General features: G+C 40.5%; 2 protein-coding genes across 11 annotated transcripts in view; one reads left to right on the top strand and one right to left on the bottom strand.

The window, feature by feature from the left end:
• The window catches only part of uggt2 (UDP-glucose glycoprotein glucosyltransferase 2), a 43975-nt gene extending 34837 nt beyond the window's left edge, over positions 1-9138 (top strand). For 3 of the 10 annotated variants that reach the window (XM_085433907.1, XM_085433905.1, XM_085433908.1), the window contains 9 exons: positions 3002-3106; positions 3219-3303; positions 3401-3583; positions 3710-3870; positions 4315-4527; positions 4790-4904; positions 4990-5106; positions 5691-5856; positions 5989-9138. In XM_085433907.1, the coding sequence (XP_085290033.1) occupies positions 3002-3106; positions 3219-3303; positions 3401-3583; positions 3710-3870; positions 4315-4527; positions 4790-4904; positions 4990-5106; positions 5691-5856; positions 5989-6014 (1171 nt within the window). In that variant the 3' untranslated portion in view covers positions 6015-9138. Of the gene's footprint in view, positions 1-3001; positions 3107-3218; positions 3304-3400; positions 3584-3709; positions 3871-4314; positions 4642-4789; positions 4905-4989; positions 5107-5690; positions 5857-5988 lie in introns of those variants that run through there. The other 7 variants (XM_085433910.1, XM_085433911.1, XM_085433912.1 and 4 more) reach the window with 5 other exon arrangements.
• Positions 9139-9326: 188 nt separating this feature from the next.
• dnajc3a (DnaJ (Hsp40) homolog, subfamily C, member 3a) lies at positions 9327-23677 on the bottom strand. Its single transcript, XM_085433914.1, has 12 exons — positions 23370-23677; positions 22778-22888; positions 22558-22682; positions 22161-22235; positions 20126-20278; positions 19809-19990; positions 17605-17724; positions 17030-17135; positions 16815-16935; positions 10603-10735; positions 10045-10193; positions 9327-9856 (listed from the first exon to the last, which is right to left on the bottom strand). The coding sequence occupies exons 1-12, from the start codon at positions 23449-23451 to the stop codon at positions 9714-9716; spliced, it is 1500 nt and encodes a 499-aa protein (XP_085290040.1). The 5' UTR covers positions 23452-23677; the 3' UTR covers positions 9327-9713.
• Positions 23678-23719: the final 42 nt, after the last annotated feature.

The following is a 23719-nucleotide window of genomic DNA, read 5'->3' as shown; positions in this document are numbered from 1 at the left end:
AGACGTTGTAGTTTGTGATTTTACCAAAAGATAGTTGATTTAATGGTAACGGTGACCTTAAAGCATGACCTCATTTATATCCTTAAAATAGTTCAAGAGAGTCATTGTAAAAAGCTGAAGACGATGTATTTTCCCAATCTCCCAAAGAAACAGTGAGATGCACTCATGTCAGCAAGCATCACTAAGTCTAACATTGCTTTAGAGCAACAACAGGACTGATTCCAAATGCCCCCCCCCCCCCACACACACACACACACACACATTTTTGCGTATTTTCTTTGTTTCGTTTTGAGTTTGTCATTTAGCTGCCTCTGCCCTTTGTCTCTAGCATGGAAAAAATTAAGTAATTGTTTCTACCCAGCCTGAGGAACTTAGCAGTGTTTGTTATGCTGCACTTAGAAATACCAAGCATGTGGACCACATGGGGTGTGAGAGAGAGCAGCGCTGATGTTACCTGAGGGAGATGTTCAGGTTTTAGGTGAAGGGTGCTGTAAAAAGCACATTTGTGTCATTGTTTTTCTAAACTGATTCTAGATAGCCGGAATAGAAAGTGTTTTCCGTGTATTTATTTGCTGATATCCTTGTTATTAGGTTATCTTATATTGCTCTGTATATACTGAGATTGAGTAAGGCAAATGTATTGATTCTCCATAATGGAGAAACTGAATGTTATTTTTAACCTGTCATGGTGTGTTGCGCGTGTATATAGGTGTATTAGTAGTTACAATGGGGGCAATGAATGACTCGGTAAATGTCAAAACACCCTGTTCAATCTAAATAGGCAGAGGGCAAACAGAAGTAGAGCTTTGTCCAGTTGGTGTTGTCCACAGCTCAGGATTTATACAGAGCTCTGTGGACCCTTCCAGAGATCCAGATTATCTTGGGTGAGTCAGCCAAACAGGTTCTCACCTGACCCTCCAAAGCTGCTTATCTTGGGAACCCTGTTGTTGTGCTGGAGGCCCTTCATAATGCCTGGCTTAGTCATGGCAGGCAGTCGGCTTCCCCAGATCCCACCGATGTGTGGTGACTACCCAGAAGCCAACTGTTCAACTATCAAGAGTCATACTTTATCTTGAAGAGGACTGCAGGCACATTATTTTCAGAACTACAGATTTAAAATAAGTAAATAAAGGGCCATCGCTGAGTTTGTGTTTTGTGGGTATATCTTTCTTATCGGTAAGATGTGCCTGAAAGAGTTGGTTTTAGAGGACATGCAGGGACAAACTGTATTCTCCCTCCCCTCCCTTCACACCTCCCTCTCACTCACTGGTGTCTTCCTGAAGCCTGGGGGCTGAGGTTGTGGTTGTGATTGAGTGTGGGAGAGACACTCCTTCCCTCATCAGCAGTCTATTACAGACAAGGACACAGTTTGACTGCAGACTCATCTACCCTCCAGCACAAGTCCTGATTTCTGTCCGCTAAATGTGCCTTGCATCATGAACCACTGCTCTTTAGTAGCGGTTAGGGTATGTTGATGCATTCCCAAGTGTGGAGAGTGTCCTTACTTTGGATTTTTCCTGCATTTGTGCCCTTATCTCAGCATATAAATATTTTAGCTCGTCGATTTTTATCTGTTCTTTTACATTTAAGTTAATTAAAAAGCTAACATTTGTCTGAAAGGTAATGTGCTGACTTGCTTGGCATTATCTTCATACGTGTGTTCCACATTACTCTACAAAATCACTCCAATCTTCTGTCTTCACGTTTGAAAAGCTACTAGTCTTTTTTTCTAAAACACTGTTGATTTATTTTTTTAATTAATTAAATTATATAACCTTTATTTATACAGGTAGTCTCAGTTTCTCATTTACAAGAGAGACCTGTGTCCAACAAACAATACAGTTTTTTTTCATCTGCTATGCAACTAATAGAGTACTCATTCCCATACTAGGCTGAATCAGTTCAATTTCCATTTCTTAAAAAAATAAAAATATTTAAGTCATTTAAATCATTCAGTTGTAATCATGGTATTCCTTCAGGGCCATTCTTCCTGTGTACCCTCATCCAGCCACACAGGGTAGTAGGGCAAAGGCCATGTGGATAATTCTTTAAAAAGGGGTCTGATATAATTGCACCTGAACCATCCCAGTTTTAATTATGAAATGAATCTGTAGAAAGCAACAGCATAAAGGTTTAAATAAACTGTGAGGATCATAATTTCAATCAAATCTGGAAGCAATGGAAACATGGTTACAAAAAAATAATTAAAAGAGCTACTATAGATAAGTCTGCATGTTTCTTTGGAAGTCTCTCCTCAGGAAAAGCTGCCACAGACTTTCCACATGAAGAAGACTGTTGCTTTTAAAGGAGATAATGGACACTGATGTGATTGGCTTGATTTTTATCCAAGCCCTAACACAATTAACTATAATGTATGATAATTCATTTTTGCATTACAACCCATTTTCTTTTGAAGTGTCTCAAACGCCACACTGTGTCAAAATTGCACCAGTGAATTGTAATAGTGCACTTACACTTTACAGCTTGAATCATAAAAATGGTGCCAGAAGTATTTGTGTCATCCCTGCCAAAGTCATCAATCCTATGACACGATGCTCTCATTTAAAGCAGGTCATCTATGCATAAATCTTAAGTGATTTGCTTTTCAAATGAATCGTTCACTTTGTATCATGGACTCTGTTAATGTTGTGGGGATGGAAACATGAAGAGCTGAATAATGTTTGCTGGGTCTGTTCTAAAACTTTATTTCAGCCCTCTCGTTGGGAGCCAGCAGGAGCTGAAAATCATATCAAATGTGTTGATTTCCACAGCATTTCCATCCCCATTATTATCATTTTATTTGAATAAATCATCTCGGCGTGTTGCATCGCGTTGCATGGTTTGTTTGAAAGTGTTTTCTGATGGCTGTTACAGCTGCTGTTACCTCTGGCAGTACAAAAGCATGGTGGCTGTTGGCTTAGTTTTGATTTATTGTCACTCTATGAAAAACACGCATCCAATCCAAACACAACTGACTCGTGTATCATGGTCTCATTTACAGCATCACAGGTGGTGGCTCAAAGAAGGATGACGGAGAGAAGAAAAAAGACGACGTTCTGAACATTTTTTCTGTGGCCTCGGGCCATCTGTATGAGCGTTTTCTGAGGTGGGTCAGTTTTACTTTCCAAACACGCACTTCCTTTTCAAGCGCTACACATTGTGTTCCTCTTATCCCTGATCCTCAAACTTAACCTTTTCCCATTCTGTCTCCAATTCAGAATAATGATGCTGTCTGTGCTTCGGCATACACAAACACCTGTCAAATTCTGGTTTCTCAAGAATTACCTATCTCCTTCTTTCAAAGTAAATCTTTACTACATCACATAAATATTTCGCTAGGCAAACCCAGCTTTTGTATTTCATTAATTTGACCTCTGGACTTCATTTTTGCTGTGGTCAGGACACCATCTCTCACATGGCAGAGTCATATGGCTTTCAGTATGAGTTAGTGCAGTACAAGTGGCCCCGTTGGCTCCACCAGCAGACTGAGAAGCAGAGGATTATCTGGGGATATAAGATCCTCTTCCTGGATGTTCTATTCCCTTTAGCTGTGGACAAGATCATCTTTGTGGATGCCGACCAGGTAAAGATCAAACAGAAATGACGTAGGAAACCGCTATATTGGAGTGTGCAACTGAAAGCAAGACTTTTTGAAGTGTCATCTGTTCTTTGGCTGCTTACCAAAGTCTGTCTTTGCTGCGTGTTGCAGATAGTTCGAGCTGATTTGAAAGAGTTGAGGGATTTAGACTTGGAGGGTGCTCCTTATGGCTACACACCATTTTGTGATAGCCGCAGAGAGATGGAAGGGTATCGTTTCTGGAAAACTGGATATTGGGCGTCACATCTGGGACACAGGAAGTACCACATCAGGTAAACTTCTACTAATCATTTGATCTCTGATGTTTTACATTTTGCTGAGAAAATCAGCAACTGCCCTGAATGTTTGCCACTTGCGAATGTCTCTCACTGTAAAATGATGGACTTTAAAATTGTTTGATAATGGCCTTATAACCCTTCCCAGATTGATGGACAGCAACAATTGCTTCTCTAAGATCACTGATGATGTCTTTTCCTCCACTGCATTTTGTTAATTCCTATGCACACTGTTTCCACAATTGGCTTAGTGTTTTTGCTAAATAAATAATGCAATGGATTAATATGGTGTCATACACCTCAGAACTGAACATTTAACTTCTAGTGAGAAGCCGTTTACATAGGTGGGCTTAGAGTTAAGTGCTTTATTTTTGTATACAGTCATGGCACATATAAAATCATAAATCACTGTCATGAATACAATGTTCTGCTCCTTGCTAGGCTTGTGGTATTGAATTCTCCTTCTGTCAGTGTGATGGCTAATCAGACAGCGAGGCAGCCAGTGGATGAACAGAGAGCAGAACGTTTCACTTCACCACCGACTGATAGTGTCGGAACAAGAAAAGTCAGAAAACCACAGCGACTTGATTGGATACCAGCATGGTGCTACGCTCCAAAGAGCAGGACAAAAGCATCAAAGATGAGAGATGATCAGTGAGACCAGGAAAAACACGAGGCATTGAATATCCTCTGGGAGACTTAAATCTAATAAGTGTTAAGTGAAACTACATATTCTGCACCTCTGGGTTTATTAATATAGTGTGTCAGGTACAATAATGTGAATGCGGCTGGGGTATTTATCTTCATTTACTTTTTTTTTTTTTTCATTCCGGTGGGATTTCCCCTTTCAGGAAATGGATTTCTAACACCTGCTTTCCATGTCTCCTCTCTCTCTCTCCGCTCATATTTCTTCCAGCGCCTTATATGTAGTCGATTTGAAGAAGTTCCGTAAAATTGCAGCCGGGGACAGATTACGAGGCCAGTACCAAGCCTTGAGCCAAGACCCAAACAGTCTGTCTAACCTGGACCAGGTATATAACTCAGGCATAGTGCTGTTGGATTACGTGTTGCAGAGTTTGCTCTTTCAAGACTTAATTCGTTTTGTGATATTTGTAGGACCTTCCTAACAACATGATTCACCAGGTAGCCATCAAGTCTCTTCCTCAGGAGTGGCTGTGGTGTGAGACATGGTGTGATGATACCTCTAAAACCACTGCTAAGACTATAGACCTGGTGAGTCGCACAGCAATTAGATTTGACTGCGTAATACTAAATAATAATGTGGGAGGCTAAGCGGGACACACGGTCTTTGCTGAATAATTCAGCTCCAAATGAAATTGTTCCTTTTATTGAGATTGTAAAATCCACAAGTGTCTTCTTTAAGTTCTTTTTGGGTTAACTGAAAAATATCTCTGTGCTACATTATACGCCTTATTATCTGCTTTATTTGTTGTGATAGCGTGCTGCAGCTGCTACAGCTCTAAAATGCAAGAGCATCCTCGCTGCCACAATTGTCCATGAGGCATTGGTATTTAGGAAGCAGCCGAGGAGCAATCCTGCAGCGTCCTAAACTAATTTAGAGAATTACTGGACAGGGTCCAGTAGACTGGAATAGGAAGTATTGTTTCATTGTAGTATAGGTCACCACTTGGTAATTCAGACACAAGACATAGCCTAATGTCCTTTTAACCGAATTGGAAATCAAATTAGGTTTAAATGCCTGTCACAGACAGCGCTGAGAATGACGATCTGACTCGTTGGGAGAGAGCATCACTGGCGGCATGACTGATGTGTTTTTATCTGCTTTTCTCGTTTAGTGCAATAACCCAATGACTAAGGAACCCAAGCTGGTGGCTGCAGCGAGGATTGTGCCCGAGTGGGTTGAATATGACAGGGAGATCAAAGAGCTGCTGAGACGGGTCCAGGAACAGGAAGACACAACAACACAAAAACAGATTCCTGCTGCCTCACAACATAAAAAAGGTTACTAATGATATATTTATAGGGCTACAAAGTCTTTCTGTTCTTCTGCATGGTTATTCTTACCCCTTCTCTTACCACTGTGATCATTCTCTGCATTTCTTTCCAACTTTCTCCCCTCCACACTCTGCACAGCAGACAACCACCGTGATGAACTTTAGTGTCTGCCAGCACCACGCTGAAGAGGAAGGAGGCAGGCACCTTTTGCACACAGGCCACCTGTGAAGCTTGAAGACAGACAGTTCCATCTAAACATAGCCATGGAGTGTTACATCTCCAGCTGGAGGAGGATGTGATATTTTCAGACGCCATACCTGCTTCTGCACTCGGTACATCTTAGAGAATCAACACGTGGTGTAATTGTTAACTGCCAGCTGTGAACTCGTGGTGTGCTGAGCACTACAGACACATCTTGTTAAGTAAGTGGTTCCTGAAAAATGAAGCTAAAACAGAGAGTAAAAGCGTGAGGCCAGTAAGGGGCTTTATTAGGTATGTGTTGAAGGACAAACAGTGGGCATTTATTGCACTGATAATGTGAGCAAAGAATTCAATTAGCAAAGGCACATTTCTACAAATCTAATTTAACCTTTCTTTGAAAATTTTAAAAGCTACTTTTACATCTTCTTAATTTATAATTATGAAAACATTAGGACTGAATTGTCAAATGAAAGTTTTTAAAAATTGCTTTTCAAGTTGTTACATAAAAAAGTGTTAAACGTCTTTGAATCTACACACCTGAAATGTAAAGCTCCCCTCGGCAGACATTTAGGAAACAACGTTTCTCCTGCAGCAGTCCCCTCTCCTATTTTTGCCACCCAATGATGTACAGCATGTTCTGAAGGAAGAATTATCCTTCATTATATTATATTACTTTTATTACCTGGCCCAAAAAGACCTGTAATTGGCCATAGGCTTTTGTCCCTGCCTAGATTTTCCAGTCCAGTTCCCTCTCAGACCACAGAAATAACAACACACTGAAAGGATTTTCTGGATACCAGAAAGGTTATCTGCCCAGGCTTTAAATTACAAATTTTATCTTGGTCAGCTGCTTGTCCAAAGACAGGGGGTGTATCTTCAGCTATTGGCGTTATTTTTACATTATTTTGGGGGATAAAATACATTTTTGAACCGTAGCAAACATCGAATATCAGTATACAAACTATGCTGCTCTTGTATTTCAAAGACTGCGCCATGGATCGTAGGTGGGTGAAGGTGTAGTCTTTGTCCCAAGCACATGTAACTCTGTCATCAGTTCTGTCCCCTCAGGTGTAGCCATGCATTCACCTCTATGGTGCAAACCATTGTTTTTTTTCTTTTCTATGATTTAAGGAAACGTGTAACGTCAAAAAAAGAAACTCTAAAAAGTTGTTTAAAATCAATAATTGTTCTTTTGATGTTTTCTCTCGACTCCAAAAATTCTTTTTTAACCATGTGATGAAAAAGTATTGCCTTGTTAGATGGTAAAGTATTAACTTGTTTCTTAAGTTATATCTCAGTGTTTGAGTAAAAGCCCGCATTCGACCTGGAGAGGTGAAGAAAAACATTTAGCTTAAAAATAAATGTAAAAGCAGAGCAGTACAACTGCTGCCGTCTTCGTGTCCCGTGCACACGCTGTGAGACAACTGAGAGCCAGGCAGGAAAAAAAAAAGGTGTGGTGTAACATATGACTTTAGTTCAGCAGCCAGGAGGGGTGTACTGTGAAGCAAGTTTAACATCGCAAGGCTTTTTCTTTGCATTAGCTCACCATAAAAGCTAAAGCCTGAATCAGATATAATCAGAGTGTGATAACAGTGGTTGTAAATGTTATTTGTTAGCCCAGGCCCTTTAACTTAGGCTTCAGGCCTGGGCCCACACTTAAGAAAATGGACCAACTCACTTCAGCCAAGATCGGGGTGTTCTCCAAAGGCTGCTTTTTACTTCTACTGCAAATGCTCTTCTCTGCATTTTCAAGCTTGAGTACACATTAATTTGCAAATAAATCAATAAATTATCTTTTATTGAATGAATTAAGGTAGCCTGCAATTAAATAAAGTCATTACAGTAATCTTTATCTCCAGCTGCACCATTAAACTGATGTAAACATTAATCAGTTAATAGGATGTATAGAATTCTGAAAAGGGCCATCCTGCATAATCAGTATGCAGTTTATTTCTGGTAAATTTCTGGTAGTCGTGTTCTTTCATGATTTTGAAAGCAGAGCACTGCTACTCTTCAGTAAAGGTAAATAAATACTTCCTCAGCCAGTAAAATAGTTATTAAATTGAAAATAGGTTACATTTGTAATATTGACTCAAAAGCCTGGAAACTTTTTTTTATACACCAGTTTTAAAAGATGTCTTTATTTCTGTTTGATTTTTCTGATTTATATATCATATACCCATATTCAAGTACTACTTAAGTACCCACTGAAGTAACTACATGGCTACCACCACTGTGGAATGGAGGTGATTATCATTTTGACTTTTTGTTAAAACCTACATTACTGTTATTGACTGAGCTTTCGCTGTGATAAATAGTCAACCAATAATCAAATAACTGCAATACCAACAGTATAAAACTGACTTTGCAGCAAATCAGAACCAATCGTAAGGATATTTATGCATTTTGCGCATCATCAGTTGACTGTATGTGGATTCTGCCGGTTTACTGCTACTGTATTAATGTGCATCTCTGTGGGTTTATATATAACACAGTAATCCCACAGCGGAGCGTCTATGTCATTCTTTAAAAACTTGTAAAAACATGGCACTCTTTACAGCAGCCCGTCATTCAGAACTGTCAAAACTGTGAGCAGGTAAGGAGTTCATTGTAAGTAGAGAGCCACCTTGGTGACATTGAAATCTCCCGTCTTTAGTGCCATCATTCTTTTAGCCCATTCATCTTGCTTTGTGGTACATCCCTCAGGCGAGACTTTAATATTACGGATGAAAAACTCCTCATTTGCACACTTAAGGTCACGGTTAATGGATGGTAGGGGATTTTAAGTTATTACAAGATGTTTACATGTTATGAGTCTTCAACTTCACTGTACTTCTACAGTTTTTCTTGGTTTTTTGTTTCAATTCCAAAATGAACCAGTTTTGTCTCAGGAATCAACTGTCCCAAGATCAGTGTTGCTGCTGGACTGAAGCAAACGGCAGATTTATGTCTTAAAAGTGAACATTAAAGAAAACGGGCGCAGGAAGGCTGCTCTCAGGGCACCCATCTTTCACTGTGCTGTGTCAAACTGAACTGTTTATATTACTGTTTGGTGGATCAAGAATAAACCTTTGCTACAAAATGTCATTGCAAAAATTGTTTGCGAGTTGTGCTCACCACTGAGGTCAGTTAATGATTCATGGTCCAAAAGATGTATTTGAGGAGATTTTCTTGGTCTGTTCTTCAATATATACACTTTCAGCGTGAATTTAAGGAGTCACAATTATTACCCTTTAGTCTCTGTCGATGTCGGTTAAAAAATGCTCTCGATTCAATTTAATGTACATAAATAGCTCTTTATTTACAGTTCAAAAAACCCTCCATTCATACAAAAATAATACTGTACCTCTGTACAAATACATTCCTACGAATGGATGTGAAGTGATTGTACAATTTGTGGAGAGGATACAAGAGTAAGATCTGATAGATAAAAGCCGCTTCAAGTCTGATATTTGTTAGCAGAGTAGGAGACCTTTTCCCCCAAAGTTTTGATTCCCACAGCAAAGATGCATTTTTAATTAATTAGACTCACTGAATTAAGTCACCTTATGCTCCACATTTTTATGATACTTGTGAACAGTCTTTTTATGCCAGTGATCTCCCTTTTAAATAGGGAGGAAAGTACAAATATTCACTCCAGCTGTGCTGAAGAGTAAGCCGCCTCAGTTGAAGTTGAATTTGAAGTTAAAGGGCCCGGAGCCAAACGGATTGAAACCCTGAAAGCCGTGGAAGTGATGATGATGGTGCCCCTGCTGGCTCTCTGGATCCATGGGGTCTTCTCCGTGGTCAAACTTGGTTCTCATCTCTAAGAAAACGTGAAGATTCTTGTCACACACTTGAATTAGAAATCAGTGTCTCTTTTTCTAAAACCATTAGTGTTAGAGCTGTAGAGAACAATCTAAAGGGTAATGGTAAATGGTACAGCAACTCTTGAAGTGATTTAGGCTTGCATTAACAACTTTCCACACACCCACACACACACACACACACTACCTGGATCAGTGAGAACCTCCTTAGCCTGAGCGATGTCTATGAACTTCTTCTCTGCCTTCTTCTTTTCCTCCGGATCCTGGAAGTTGTCCGGGTGCCACTGTTGTGCCAGTTTCCTGTAGGCTCTGATAATCTCCTTTTTCTGGGCAGTTCTGTGACCACGGCGACAGCATTATCAGCACATTTGTCAAAGATAAGAACAGCTTTTCTTTTCTCATTTTGACCTAAGCCAGACCTAAAAATACTCATCCAAGTGTCAGAGTTAGTTTTCTAGCCCCAGTGTAATACAAATGCCTCCGTGGCTGTAAATTTGTATTCCATCTCAGATTATCAGTAGACCTTTTAAACTCAAAAATGTTCAAAAGGCATCAATGATGAAATATTCAAGAGCAGTGATGTTTTGGCCTGATAAAAAAGCAACCTAAAAGCAAACCAGCGGTCTTTCATAAGAAAACTACTTTTTAAGTTTAAATTCTCCACCAACTGATTGGCAATAATGTGTTACATTTTCTTGCTGAACTTGATCTGCAAAAATTCCCAAATCCATTGACCGATTCCCACCTCTTCACTCCAAGGATCTTATAATAATCCCTCTTCTGAGACTGTTTGAGTAGCCGCTGTGCTCTTTCCAGACCTTCTTTGATGTGACGGTCCCCCTCGCTGTGTTTTGCAGCAGTCTCGTAATCTTTAACAGCTGAAGAGGACAAAAAAAAAGGAGTACAATGAAATTAGTATTATTTATTCACTGAAAACTAATAATGTGATGTAAACAATACCTTAACTGAAAAAACACATCTTTGATGTAACTGCTCTAACACCAATCTACAGTATATCCAGCTTCCTGCTCCTCCCCTGCCCTTATGTAAGAGTTCATTCATTCAAATACAAGAAACTTTGTGGCTAAATATGGGTTAATATGCAGATGATTTTGGATCATTTGATTCTGGGGGCTTCCCATGATGCAGTGAGTTTTTCTTCTTCACTCACTATATGGTGTTTATACACCACTCTCCATTTAATCGTCCATGTCTTTTATCCTGTCTTCTTCTCATCACCCCCAGCCAGTCGTGGCAGACAGCGTTCCCTCCCTGAGCCCGATTTTGGGGGTTTCTTAATATAAGAAAATTTTGTACATTACATTACTTTTTTTTTTTCTTCTTCCTGCTGTCGCCAAGTGGGTGCTCATAGGGTGTTGTTTGATTGCTGGGGTTTTCTCTTTATTATTGTCGGGTTTTACCTTACAATGTAAAGTGCATTGAGCTGACTGTTGTTGTACTTTACCACTATATAGCTAAAACTGAAACTGCTTCGAATCTATGATGTCTCCTGCTCAAGCTGTCGATGCTATATTGTCACAAATTTCTGTAAAAATCAGTATCGACCTCTACAAATGAGAATAGACTTCTCAGAGAAAAAGCATTACTCTCTGAACGGTGAAGAGCGGCATCACCTGCGCCGATTTAAACACACCTTACTTGCTGGAGAATTGATTCCTTTAGTACAGACACATTTTTAAATAAATAAAAATACCTACACAAGGTATGGCAATTAAAATTTCAGAAACTATCCAGCTGTCAGAGCAATGGTTGCCGTGTATCTGAAACCGAAGAACCATGGTAGTGGCAATTAAATTAAAATAGCTTAAATTCACAGCAGACGCTTAAAGAAACGTAACAAATGATTGTTATCAGTAGTGAAGCACGGGATCCACAAATATCCACTTTGTGATATTACGTCACTAGTGTCCTTGAATAAACTTTCATATTAAGGCTGTTTGTGTGCACACGTTTGGTTGCTTTGAGGCTTGTTTACCCTCTGTGGTGAATTAACACCCGTGTTTTTTAACAGGTAAAAATCCCACACAAGGTCTGGCTTCACTACCTGCTGATGTGTTTATGCCATGGTGATTACAACACACACAGACTTAGTCCAGCCAGCATCACCTGCTGGGGTGATGCTGGGATCTTTGAGAAGAATATTATTACTGTCAGGCTGACCTGCCTGGACTGATGGCAGCAGTTACTGTGGGTTTAATTGGATGGATACATGGGTGTGTTTTATTGTAAGAGTTGAAATAAAGGCTTAGTAGATGCAAGCCTTCAATAATAATATCAATATGGGTGTTGCCGGTTATACAGTCTAATTTAAGCACAGAGGTTTAATTTATCTTTATTTTTTTTTGTAGCTAACATTTTCTTTATGCATATGTTGACCTTTGTTTCTGACATCTGAGTTTAAAGCTGAGATACAACTAATATTTAATACTGCAGAGTAGAAACACAATTTACCCAGCGATTTTGCAAATGCATCGTTCTCCATCACTAAAAATCTACTAAAGCGAGAGTTGCAACATTTTGCTCTCCAACAGCAAAGTGCTCCTGATGTTTCTTCAACTGTCTGTGCCAATTTGGTATTTTTATCACTTGCCACAATGAACACAGAAGCACACAGGAGCTCAGACACAGGGCTCTAGCTGTGAGCAGTTTCACCCACCTGCTGTTCAAACCTTCTGTTTGTAAAGGTAAGCCAATCAGATTTAGAAAAAAAAAAATTACCTTAAATGGAGAGGAGCTAAAATATCCAATCTCATAGAATTTAAACAGAGGGGCTGCACCACAGCCCAGTACATGAATCATTTGATCTTCAAATGCTGCAGAGACCAAGAAATTTGCATTGTCTCAACTAATCGTGTACTCATAAAGCCAATATGTTTCAAAATTATATCATCTGCTTCAAGTATTGCTTTAAGTCCCCTAATGATTGTCCAAACATTCAAAATGTGTCTGTACATTTGTGCTGCTGAATATAGTCACTGGTTACACTGTTTGTCATTATTTAATATACCTTCAAGCTAACACTACCCAGCTCGAGTCCTACAGCACCAAAGGTTTGGCTATTACAATATCCGTCTGTATAAAAACATGTTGAGATGGGTGTGATGGTTTTCATTACATTTTAAATTTAATTGACAGATACACATAGTGTAGGCAGGAATTTTGATAAAAATATGCACTGGTCTGTTGCACAGCAGTAGCTGAACATCAGGTGACAGGTAAAATGATTAGTGGGAGACTATTCCTGCAGATTTCACCATCTGCCATCATTTCTGCAATTTGACAAGAGATGGGGAGACCGTTGTTTCAGCCTAATCCCACCTCCTTCTGTCAGTAAAGCGTTAAGGATAGTAAGAGCTGAGTGTGTGTGTGCGTGCACTTTCTGCCACTGCCATTGAAGCTTCATGTTTGAAAAACAAGTAATTTTGCACACTTGCTCTGCCAGCAGTGCTGGGCAGGTCTACATCTCGCAGGTTATATTTACCTCCAACACTCGGCTCCACATTTAATTCTAATCATGCTGTATGTAATAAAGTGCTCTCAGGGTTGGTGACGTTTGTCTTCTCTGGCTTGAGATCTGTTAGCTGTATGCTTCAACCAAATTCAAAATGAAGATTCTTATATTTAGCCACACATGTAACCTGCACTGTGCTTATCTAAATTCAAAAATAGAAGGCATTTGGTAATTAACAGACAGATTGTATCGAATGAGGCAGAAGGTAATTAGATGTTAGAATCTCTCTTCTGTCTGAAAAACAATATTTTTGGTTTACATGCAAAAATTAATTTGCAGGATGTACTCTACATACGTTTCTATGTACAGTTATGAGATCTGAAGGAAGCTGCTTAAAAGAGGTTTCACTGACGCCTAACTTTGTTTCACTCTGCATACTGTGTTGTGTTACAAGGACCCCTTGTGTTGGGCTCCTAGCATGACAACAGTTATGGTAAATGGTAAATGGCCTGCATTTGTATAGCGCTTTTCTAGTCCCTAAGGACCCCAAAGCGCTTCACACTACATTCAGTCATTCACCCATTCACACACACATTCACACACTGGCGATGGCAAGCTACATTGTAGCCACAGCTGCCCTGGGGCGCACTGACAGAGGCGAGGCTGCCGGACACTGGCGCCACCGGGCCCTCTGACCACCACCAGTAGGCAAACACGGGGTTAGCACTACCTGTAACAAACAGTTACAGGTAGTGCACAAGAGTTTGGGTAATTACAGTCAAGTGCAAAAAGCACACCTGTGCTGCTTTCAGACAAACTCACAGGTTAAACAGCAGTCAGGAGCTGATAATCAAATGCACGCGATTAACTGATCCGCAACGAATGTGAATGCCTCCATAAAAGGAGTGTTGGCAGTAATAATAATAATGGATTGCATTTATATAGTGCTTTTCGGGGCCCTCAAAGCGCTGTACAATTCCACTATTCATTCACTCTCACACACTGGTGGAGGCAGCTACAGTTGTAGCCACAGCTGCCCTGGGGCAGACTGACAGAAGCGAGGCTGCCATATCGCGCCATCGGCCCCTCTGGCCATCACCAGTAGGCGGTAGGTGAAGTGTCTTGCCCACGGACACAACGACCGAGACTGTCCGAGCTGGGGCTCGAACCGGCAACCTTCCGATTACAAGACAAACTGCCAACTCTTTGAGCCACGATCACCCAGGTCTCCCGGTCTGGAGCATTCTGGTGTGTGCGCCAACACAATGCCAAGGAGGGAAGAAATCATCAGTGATCTTAGACAAGCAACCGTTGTTGCCCATCAATCTGAGGAGGGTAATGGTAAGTGCACCATTCTGCATGCAGTGAGAAAGATTATTCACAAGCGGAAAACATTCGAGACAGCTGCCAATCTTCCTACGAGTGAACATCCCAGCCAATTCACCTCAAGGTCAGACTGTGCAACACTCAAAAATACTGCAAAACACCCCAAGAGCGCCATCTCAGACTATGCAGGCCTCAGTTAGCATGTTAAATGTTAAAGTTCACAACTAGAAAAGAACCAAACCACTATAGAAATATGGCCCATTCAAAGTCCAGACCTCACCCACTTTAAAATTTGCAGTCATAAAGGCGTTAATTTAACTTACCATTTATTATTGAGGTTGCATTTTGCACAAGTTCATCTGAAATACATTAATGTGCTTTTCAAACATTTTTCCTGCTCAGTTCTTAAATTTAAAGTGAGAAAAAATTTCTAAGGTATAAAACAAATAACTTCAGACTCAGCAGCAAACATGTAGTTCAGTTGGTCATTATAAGCTTCATTATGAGGCAGAGCTGCTATGCTGAAGGGCATTTGAGTTTCAGGTTGCACCCAATAAAGTCAGTAAGACTAATCGTTGTGTTCTCATCACAAAAACTTCAATTGAATTTCAGCATCTACAGCGCTGCAGGCTCCAAGATTGGAAGTGTAACAGCTTTTGTGAAGCTGATCTGTAATTACCACTTTGCAGATGTAAAGTTGCAGTTTGCACACGTCTGTCGAGACTCAGTGAAGCTGACTTCTGTCCAGTTTACAGTTCACCATGTTATTCTTGTAGATTAACGTGACAGTCTTATGATAGTCTGTGTGAGGCATTGCCAAAAAAGGCATTTTGTGAAGTCATAGTATCCCTGACCTTTAACCTCTAGATTCTGATGACTTAATCTTTGAGTGATTGTTTTTGCCAAATGTAAAGAAATTCCATCCAAACATTGCTGAGTGCGCTCAAAAGCAGGACAGACATAAAACAAACACCCAAACTGAACTGAAGACAAACAGGCCATCTGCACACAAGCTTCAAAATAATGCCACGCTCCATTTTGAGTGGGAAACCTTTAGCTGGAATGCCTCCTAAAGTTGGATTTCCCATTAGGAAAGTTGGATCAGCAACACAGACCCTGACTTTGCAATGCAAGACTGTGGCGGTGGGGTTTGTTTTGCTGGATCAGCTGTAGGAAGAAGTGTTTAGGGAGCAGTGCCAGCTGGGAGAGAGTGGTACACCTGCATGCATCTGCTAATTAACCTCTCTCCCTGTATAGGAGGAGTGGGGTCAGAGGAGAGTGTGCGCCGTGGAGCACAGCAAGCGGCTGCACAGTGGCCGAGTACGAGAGGCAGACGGCGCTCTGAAGTAGGGCAACTCAGCAAAGCAAGCATTTGTCCCCCCCTGTACTAATTACAATAACGAACTGTGTGTATGTGAGCAATTCAAGTTTCTCCTCTCTCTGCTTACTGAGGAGAACCCACAAGGCAACTAGTGCTACAAAGACATCAGCAGCACTAAACGGCTACTTGTAATCTACGCTGCTGCTGTTGTGCATTTATGACTCTCTAAACAATCCATAGAGAGAGCTAATAACACTGCAGCGTTTTTAAGCACCAATAAACAAGCATTGTGTTCAACTTTTCAGGTATCCGACAAAACACTTCTTTTTCCGATGACCTCCGATTTCTGAGATAAAGAGAATGTGGCTCAAGTGTGCGAGTAACCGTGCACAAGCATTACCAAGGTGCTTGCTGAGTGGTGAGACCTCCTTATGCTATCCGGTTAGCAGGAACTGAACTTTCAAAACAAGAGCAAGGGAACTGGCCACTAATAAATCAATTTCTTTTTGTATCAGACTTTGGAAAATGAAAGTCTAAAACTATAGCCAACTATTGTGACGTCAATGCATGGGAAACGTTACATATGAATATAAATGGTAAATATTAATCTAGAATTTCTTCATTTGGTGAAGTGCAAGTGAGTAACAATTATAATCTATGACTTTATAAAGTGCATATATATTTGTACCATTTTGTTTTTATTCACTGATGCAGGGATTCTATTCAGCTGATGTGTTCCTGTTTGCTTATTGTTCCCAAGTCAGTCCAGCCAGCAGACAAAATGTTACCCACCCTCGATCTTGAAGGACCTTGATGCAGCTACATATGTCGGGCTTACCTTCCTCATACTGTTCATCTTGGAGATAGGCCTCAGCTCTGTCCTTCAGCACATTAACATTCGCAGGATTGGACTTTAGGACTTCACTACAGACTGAGATTGCTCTGCTAGCCTGCTGGGCCTGGTCATAACAAAGAAAAAACGAAGCTTGGATAGATCCTTTAATAGAAGCACAGCGGCCTAACACATCCTTTTGCAGCAGTAAAGGGGCTTACCTGTGTTAGCGCATGGCAGATTCGCTCCTTGGCAAGAAGCAAGAAATGTTGCACATTGGGCTCGGTGGTTATCACCGCCTCGTACTTGCTCACTGCGTCTTCATACCTAAAGGAAGCGGGAGGCGATTATGTGACGCTGGCAAAACAGGGGATTGCAACATGGATCACTGCACCCACAAACACCACACCATCGTTAATTTCTCTTTTAAGTCTTGTAAATATGAAACCTTATATATGTCAAACATGATGTGACATCCATTCACGTTAAGATGGGATTTGCACGCCTCTTTGTAAAACCAGAGAAGTGGGGGAGCCTGAGGATAAGAGAGCCGTCATTGTACAGCTGATGCAATCCCCGGTATTCAGATGGGATATTATTTTATATTTACAGAGATGAAGACTTTCCTGACACATTTCTATCTTTGTGAGGACACTCACTGATATGCTGTTAGCCGTACCACTTTACTCTTACCACTTAAACCAGCACTCTAAAGGTGGACCAAAACGACATTATTCCTGAGGATTCAATTTAAACTCGTGCTCATAAAAATGTTTTCATGAACATACAAACACACCTTTGTTCTTGGATGTATTCCTCAGCAGCTTGGATCTGTTTGTTGAGCTTCTTCACTTGCTTGTAATGGCTGTAACACTGCTTGTGATCAGGATCCAACTTCAAGCACTCACGCACCTCACTGGAGATCATAGGACAGAGGAAAGGTGAGGCTGAAAAGGCTAACTTTCAATGGTGACGACATGAACAGAATGACAATAACACACCAGATTTACAGTAAATAAACCCTAATGTACAAATGCATGATCATTAGTAACCAGTGTTGGGCAAGTTACTTTAAATTAGTAACTTAGTTACTTCTATCAAAAGTAACTCAGTTACTTCAAGTTACTCGTTACTTTCAAAGTAACTAGTTACTAGGGAAAGTAACTTTGGTTTTACTCAGAATTCTCTTTTTAATGTGTTGCTTTACAGCTGTGGCTCCAGCAAACATCAGCTGATACTAGAAATTAATTTTAAATAAATTCTAACAACAGCGGATCAAGCTTAAACGTGCTGCTGTTGTTTAGCGCGACATCCGGCGGTTTCCTCTTTCTGGCGTGAAGTGGGCGATAAACAAACAAGAGAGAAAAGCCAATCAGCTGAGGGAGGGGGGAGAATGAGAGAAGAGGCAGCTGTGCAGCAAAGACACAGAATAAATCCAGCTTTGTGTCTTTTTCATTGTAGCATAAGTCCGGGACAAACTGTGTTCCTTTTCACCTCAATACGAAACGCGTAATATTTTCTCTGAATACGAGACGATTCCGTTTTTTTTAGGGGACGGTTGGCAACTCTAATAATTAACCTTATGAACAAAATAAAGTTCAACTTCAGTAACATCATAGCACCCACCCAGCTGTATAGAAACTCCGTCATGCTAGCTAGTACGCAGTACGGAAAAGTCAGCATAACGAAAATAAACTCCACCTAAACTTGGTTTATATCTGACCCAGATAGACTGCAGGTCATAACTTCTTACCTGAAGTTCAGTTCACCTGACACTCGGACTGGCGGCCACTTCGGGTCTCTCCTTTTGCCTCCCCTTTCCCTCATCCACCTGCTGTCCTCCACCACTTGCTAATGTTACTGAATCTGCGGAAGCTCCGTGATAGCCACCACACGAAGTAACCAATGACGACCCTATCTAAATCCCAGTAACGACTAACGTGTTCCTGGCTTTCGCATAATAACTAGTTACTGTGCTCGTTACCACACAAAAATAACGTAGTAACTGTAACGCGTTACTTAATAGCGCATTAGTCCCTACACTGTTAGTAACTTACTTATGTCATTTATGGCTACAGTCTTTCTAATGATGATAATAATAATAGCAATGAGAAGGCCAGTCACTGAAACAGCAGTCCACATCATCATCATACACGCATTTGTAATGTTGAGGGTGGAAATGCATTCGTCATGACATTCATCAGAATAGAAAGATGCCATTTTATAAAATATAAAAGTATCTACACAAAAATTTCCAATATTAATTTCAGTTGTGTTTTGAAATCCATGAAGGCTATGCCTTTGTGAAGCCATACGCTGCTCTCTGTACCACTATGTTTGGTTCATTTCTTGTTTTGCAATTTTACCACTGAATGCAAACTTCTGTAGACAGTCGACTTAAACATTAGAGCCTTCACTGTGCGCCCACTCACAGCACCTTAAATAAGCACAAGTTCTGGGGGGGTTTTTTTGGGCCACATGAACCGTTGCAGTACTACTCAGCTATTTTGGCCTCTTGACTCCATTTCCTCCTCAAAACTTACATTCAAGCTAAAGTGTTGCCTTTTCTGACACAGAGGAGGAAATCTAGCACACTTCACTCATGCATATTACTGAAAGTGGTTAAAATTAGACTTCCAGAGAGTGGGCAAAAGTGCATGGCTGTACAAAAAGACAACCCTTTTAAGATAATAGCAAAATTTAAAATCCTGTTTACCTTTTTTTTTTTTTTTTTTTTAATTCTTATGAGGCACAGTCTATGAATGAGCTACCCACTATACTGCACTCTGATGAAGTGTAAATCCAATATATTTTTTAAGAAAAAATAACTAAGATTAAATCATTATCAGAAATGTTCCTGCTATTTTTTTTTAATTTAGAATAAAAGCTTTGTGATTAGTAGAGTATCAACCATAGTGACATGCTGCCTTATTGTGGCATTGCCACAGTGTAAACAGCAGCAGGGAGCTTCTTGAAAGCAAACAGTCTGCGAGTCCTTACCTGAGGGACATCTCATGGTCTCCAAGATTATAGTAGATGGTGCTCAGCTTGTAGAAAGCCTGGGTATTGTCATTCTTTAACTTGGATGCAGCTTTAAGGTCGCTGATAGCTTTTCCCATCTCTCCCATCTGAATGAAACACTCTGCTCGCATCTCACGAGAGGTCACATCCCAAATGCACGTCTGCAACAGTCGGACAATAACGCTTACAGACTTCAGGTGATACGCAAATGCTCTGTACTCTCTGTATCGATGATAATGCAGAAAATCCTATGCTTGTGGGAAAATCAGTCAATACTGGCAAGGAATGTCTCTCACCTCGATGACGGTGTCAAGCTGTGCAGCAGCTGTCACATAATCCTTGTCGTCGAAGCTCCGGCGTGACTGAGCCACCAGGCGCTGAATTTCATCTGATTTTGTCAGCTGGCTCTGGGCCTCCTTCTCTTCTTTGTCGCTGGGGTTGGACTTCAGCTAGAAGATTTCAAGGCATTACGCTAAGTACTAATGTAGCTAAAGAAAATGTGATTCCATCTCTCATAGATGTATTCCAATTTGAGATTTCTGTGCCATCTTCTGCCTCCCGAAAATATTACTTATCACTGCAGTGCTTGCCAGTCCCTGCACAGATAACGTTATAATGAATCTCGTTGCAGAGGTCATCATACTCACAAGAGCCATCTCAGCTAATGGCACAACTCTTACAAATAGACCTATCTACTCTTTAAATGGTTCCTGCTAGCTCAGCTAAGGGAAGAGCATAAATGTGACGCATTACACCAGGCCAATGTTGTGGACTGCTGAAGCAGCAGAACAGCCTGCACCTCTGGCCCGTTCCCTCAACAGTATACCAGCAAAACGAAGTCCACAAAAAATAAAAAAATAGACTGCAGAAGCTCAGATGTAATCTTTCCCCCTGGAGGCAAAAGAACTCTTTGCACTCTTGATGGAGGATGAATCTCAGCTTAAAATTAAATACTTTTCCATACTTTAGGCAATTCCAGAAATAGACTATTAAAAGTATTCCAAGGCTGTGATCATTCAGTGTAGCATACATAAGAACATAAGAATGATTATGGGACTAATCATTAAGCTTCAACTTGAAGTTCAGAGCTTGCTGGTGGTGGTTTCAGGGAAGTGTGGACAGGTGACCAAAAACGAGCCTATGACCTGCATACTTTAAGGTCAAAGTGACACCATGTGAACTGTTCATCCAAGTCCCTGGAACTTAGGGCTGTGCGATATGACCAAAATCTCTTATCCAAAGACATTTCTCATCCCGATAATGATATATAATCGCAAAATAGTGCATTTTCTGTAAATTCTGTGAATCTCAGGCAACTCGACTTGTGTGAAGTGTTTATAGCTGGGTGTCGTGTACCTGCAGTCGAGTGTTGTGACTTTGACTTGTCTTTATTACATGGCACACTGCAGGGAAAAGCCTGTTCTAACCTTTAAGTGTAAGGTTTGTTTTGAGCACCTGGGGGCTCTTTTTTGCTTCTCGTAAACTCTTTCTATACTCCGGTAGAAAAGGTTTGTTGTGTCTGTGTTGGGGACCAGTTCTGTGCTCCGTGTCAGACTTTTCATAACCAAACCATATCCATGTATAAAACGAGTGTAATGTGAAAAAGATGGATGTTTTAATATCATCCATCTGATCCTATTATTCTTCATATTGTACAGCCCGATTGGAACCTAAGACTTATTCACAGACATGGCAAGGCCATTTACTGTATGATTTTAGGTGGCAGTATGTGATTCTAATTGGACATGCATTTACAAATTCAAGCCTCTAAAATGGTGCGAGAATGCTCAAATGAGCGTTCCCCATTATTTACATCTAGTAAGTAAACTCAAATATACATGACCCCCCTTTCCTGTTCTTTTAAGGCTTTCAACTTCCCTGGTGTTTCACTGCGAAGAACCATGTGTTTTGTAAAGTGCATTTACCCTGTCATTATCCAAAAATCTCACACTGTTGTTCCTCACTGTAGTGTTATAAGTGTTATACAATACTATAATACTACTACTACAATACTAGCTCATGTTCTATGTTCTGTAGAGGAAAATTAAGTTTCATTCAGTGGCATTTATCTCTTCAAACACACCCTTCACAGTGCTTTTTAATCTGTTATCTTGAAATCCACCACAAGGAGGACACTGTATAGACAACCATGAATACACGTCTTTGTACTTATATTTATCATTCTGAAGAAAAAAAAAAAAAAAAAAAAGACTACTGCAACGTTACTACGGCCATAGATCAACACTGACACCTCCTGGTGAACTGTTGTTTCTCTCACAAGTGTCTGCCCCAGCATAGTTTTGCTTTAAAAGGGGGTATTGCTTTACTTACCACCTTCTTGAAGTCACTCTCCGCTTCATCCAGCTTTCCCTGCTTCAGAAGAAGATTTCCTCTCTGAAGCCGTGCCTGTTGAGTGAGACACATCAAGAATTTGTTTCGCATGTAAAATAAAGAGTTATCAACACAGCTTCCAGAACCGACTGATTTCCCAGCACGCCTGGGCCCGCAGCCGAAATAAAAAGATAATGTTGCCAGATGTTTGCATGCTTTATCTAATTATTTGCATAGATTTATCACAGAGTTCTGCCTTAAAGGTTAGTCTGCAGTATGACACGAAGTATTGCTTTGAAATTCTATTTTCTGTCAAATGTACATTTTAAATTTACATCTGTTAAAAAACATTTCTGAAGAAATACACATTAGACAAACAGTAAAGACAACAACTTACAGATGTGAAGTCCGGTTTGAGTTCAATGACTCTGCTTAAATCAGGCAATGCTGATTTTGACTTCCCCATTGCTAAAAACACTGTAGCTCTTCTGTAGTATGCCATGTAGTTTTGGGGATCTATATCTGTAAAATGCCAATGAAACTGTCACTTTAGAAGAAACCTTTTGGGAAAATCCAAGGCATTTTTTTGGTGTCGTTAGCATGTCTCTGACACTCACCCACAGCTGCATGGAAATGAGAGAGGGCATCAGCTAGCTGGCCAGCAGCAAGAAGTTTCTTCCCCATCTCCATGTGATTGTCCACACTCCCATCCTTGCCACATTTCCCTCCTTAAAAAACAAATAGAACAAATCATAGTGCAACAAAACAACACTGAGCATATTTTTACTCATTCAAGTAATGCAATAATCAGATTTTATTTAAATATTCCTGTATATGACCCGCCCAAAAATGTAAATCACATCAATAACAAGAGCAACGGCAACAGCTTTCCCCACAGTAATTGGTAAAGACTTTCACAAGTACCTGGGTTTCTTACAAGCTTGAAGACGTTCACGAGCAAGCATAATCAAAGAAGCAGTTTTATCTATCATCTTTTATTCTTTAGGCTCAAACCAGCTAGCTTTAAGTAATAAAATTGACCCAGTGACTAGCTAGCTTAACGTCAGCTAATAATATTAGCGATTTCACAAGCTAATGCTGTCAGTGACATTACCCATGTAATAAAGTTGTCTGAACTTTAACCCGAGTTCAAGTTAGTGGTAGCATTCACCAGCTATAAATGTAAAGTACACCTAGCAAACGTCTTACCTTGAAACCTAATATCAATCAAAACAAGAACATATGGGAAGTACGTCAGTATTTTGTGAGCCACATGGTCGATGGAAACCATGGTTAAAGTTCTCTCTCTCTGGACACGTCCCGCAGACTTCAGCTGTCACTGTTTCAACCAGTTCTCCCCTTATTTCGCTACAATCCCATGTGTTGGCGGATGGCTACATTTCTTCTCTTTTTCCCAGCCACTGTAGACCAGCATACGCAACCGACCGGTCGTGGGTGATCGTGATTGGCTGAATTATATGGAAAACCCCGCCCACATCTGTTGGTTCAACAGAGAGCAGCCACGGCAGCACAAGCACAGTCAGTGTGCGCGCGTGTGT

Source organism: Copadichromis virginalis, linkage group LG16 (genome assembly GCF_057382275.1).
Source record: "Copadichromis virginalis isolate Kocher_CV1m ecotype Utaka linkage group LG16, C_Virginalis_male_GT1.1, whole genome shotgun sequence".
Classification (NCBI taxonomy): Eukaryota; Metazoa; Chordata; class Actinopteri; order Cichliformes; family Cichlidae; genus Copadichromis; species Copadichromis virginalis.
The sequence above is the reverse complement of the archived record's forward strand: the minus strand, read 5'-3'. Positions and strand labels throughout refer to the sequence as shown.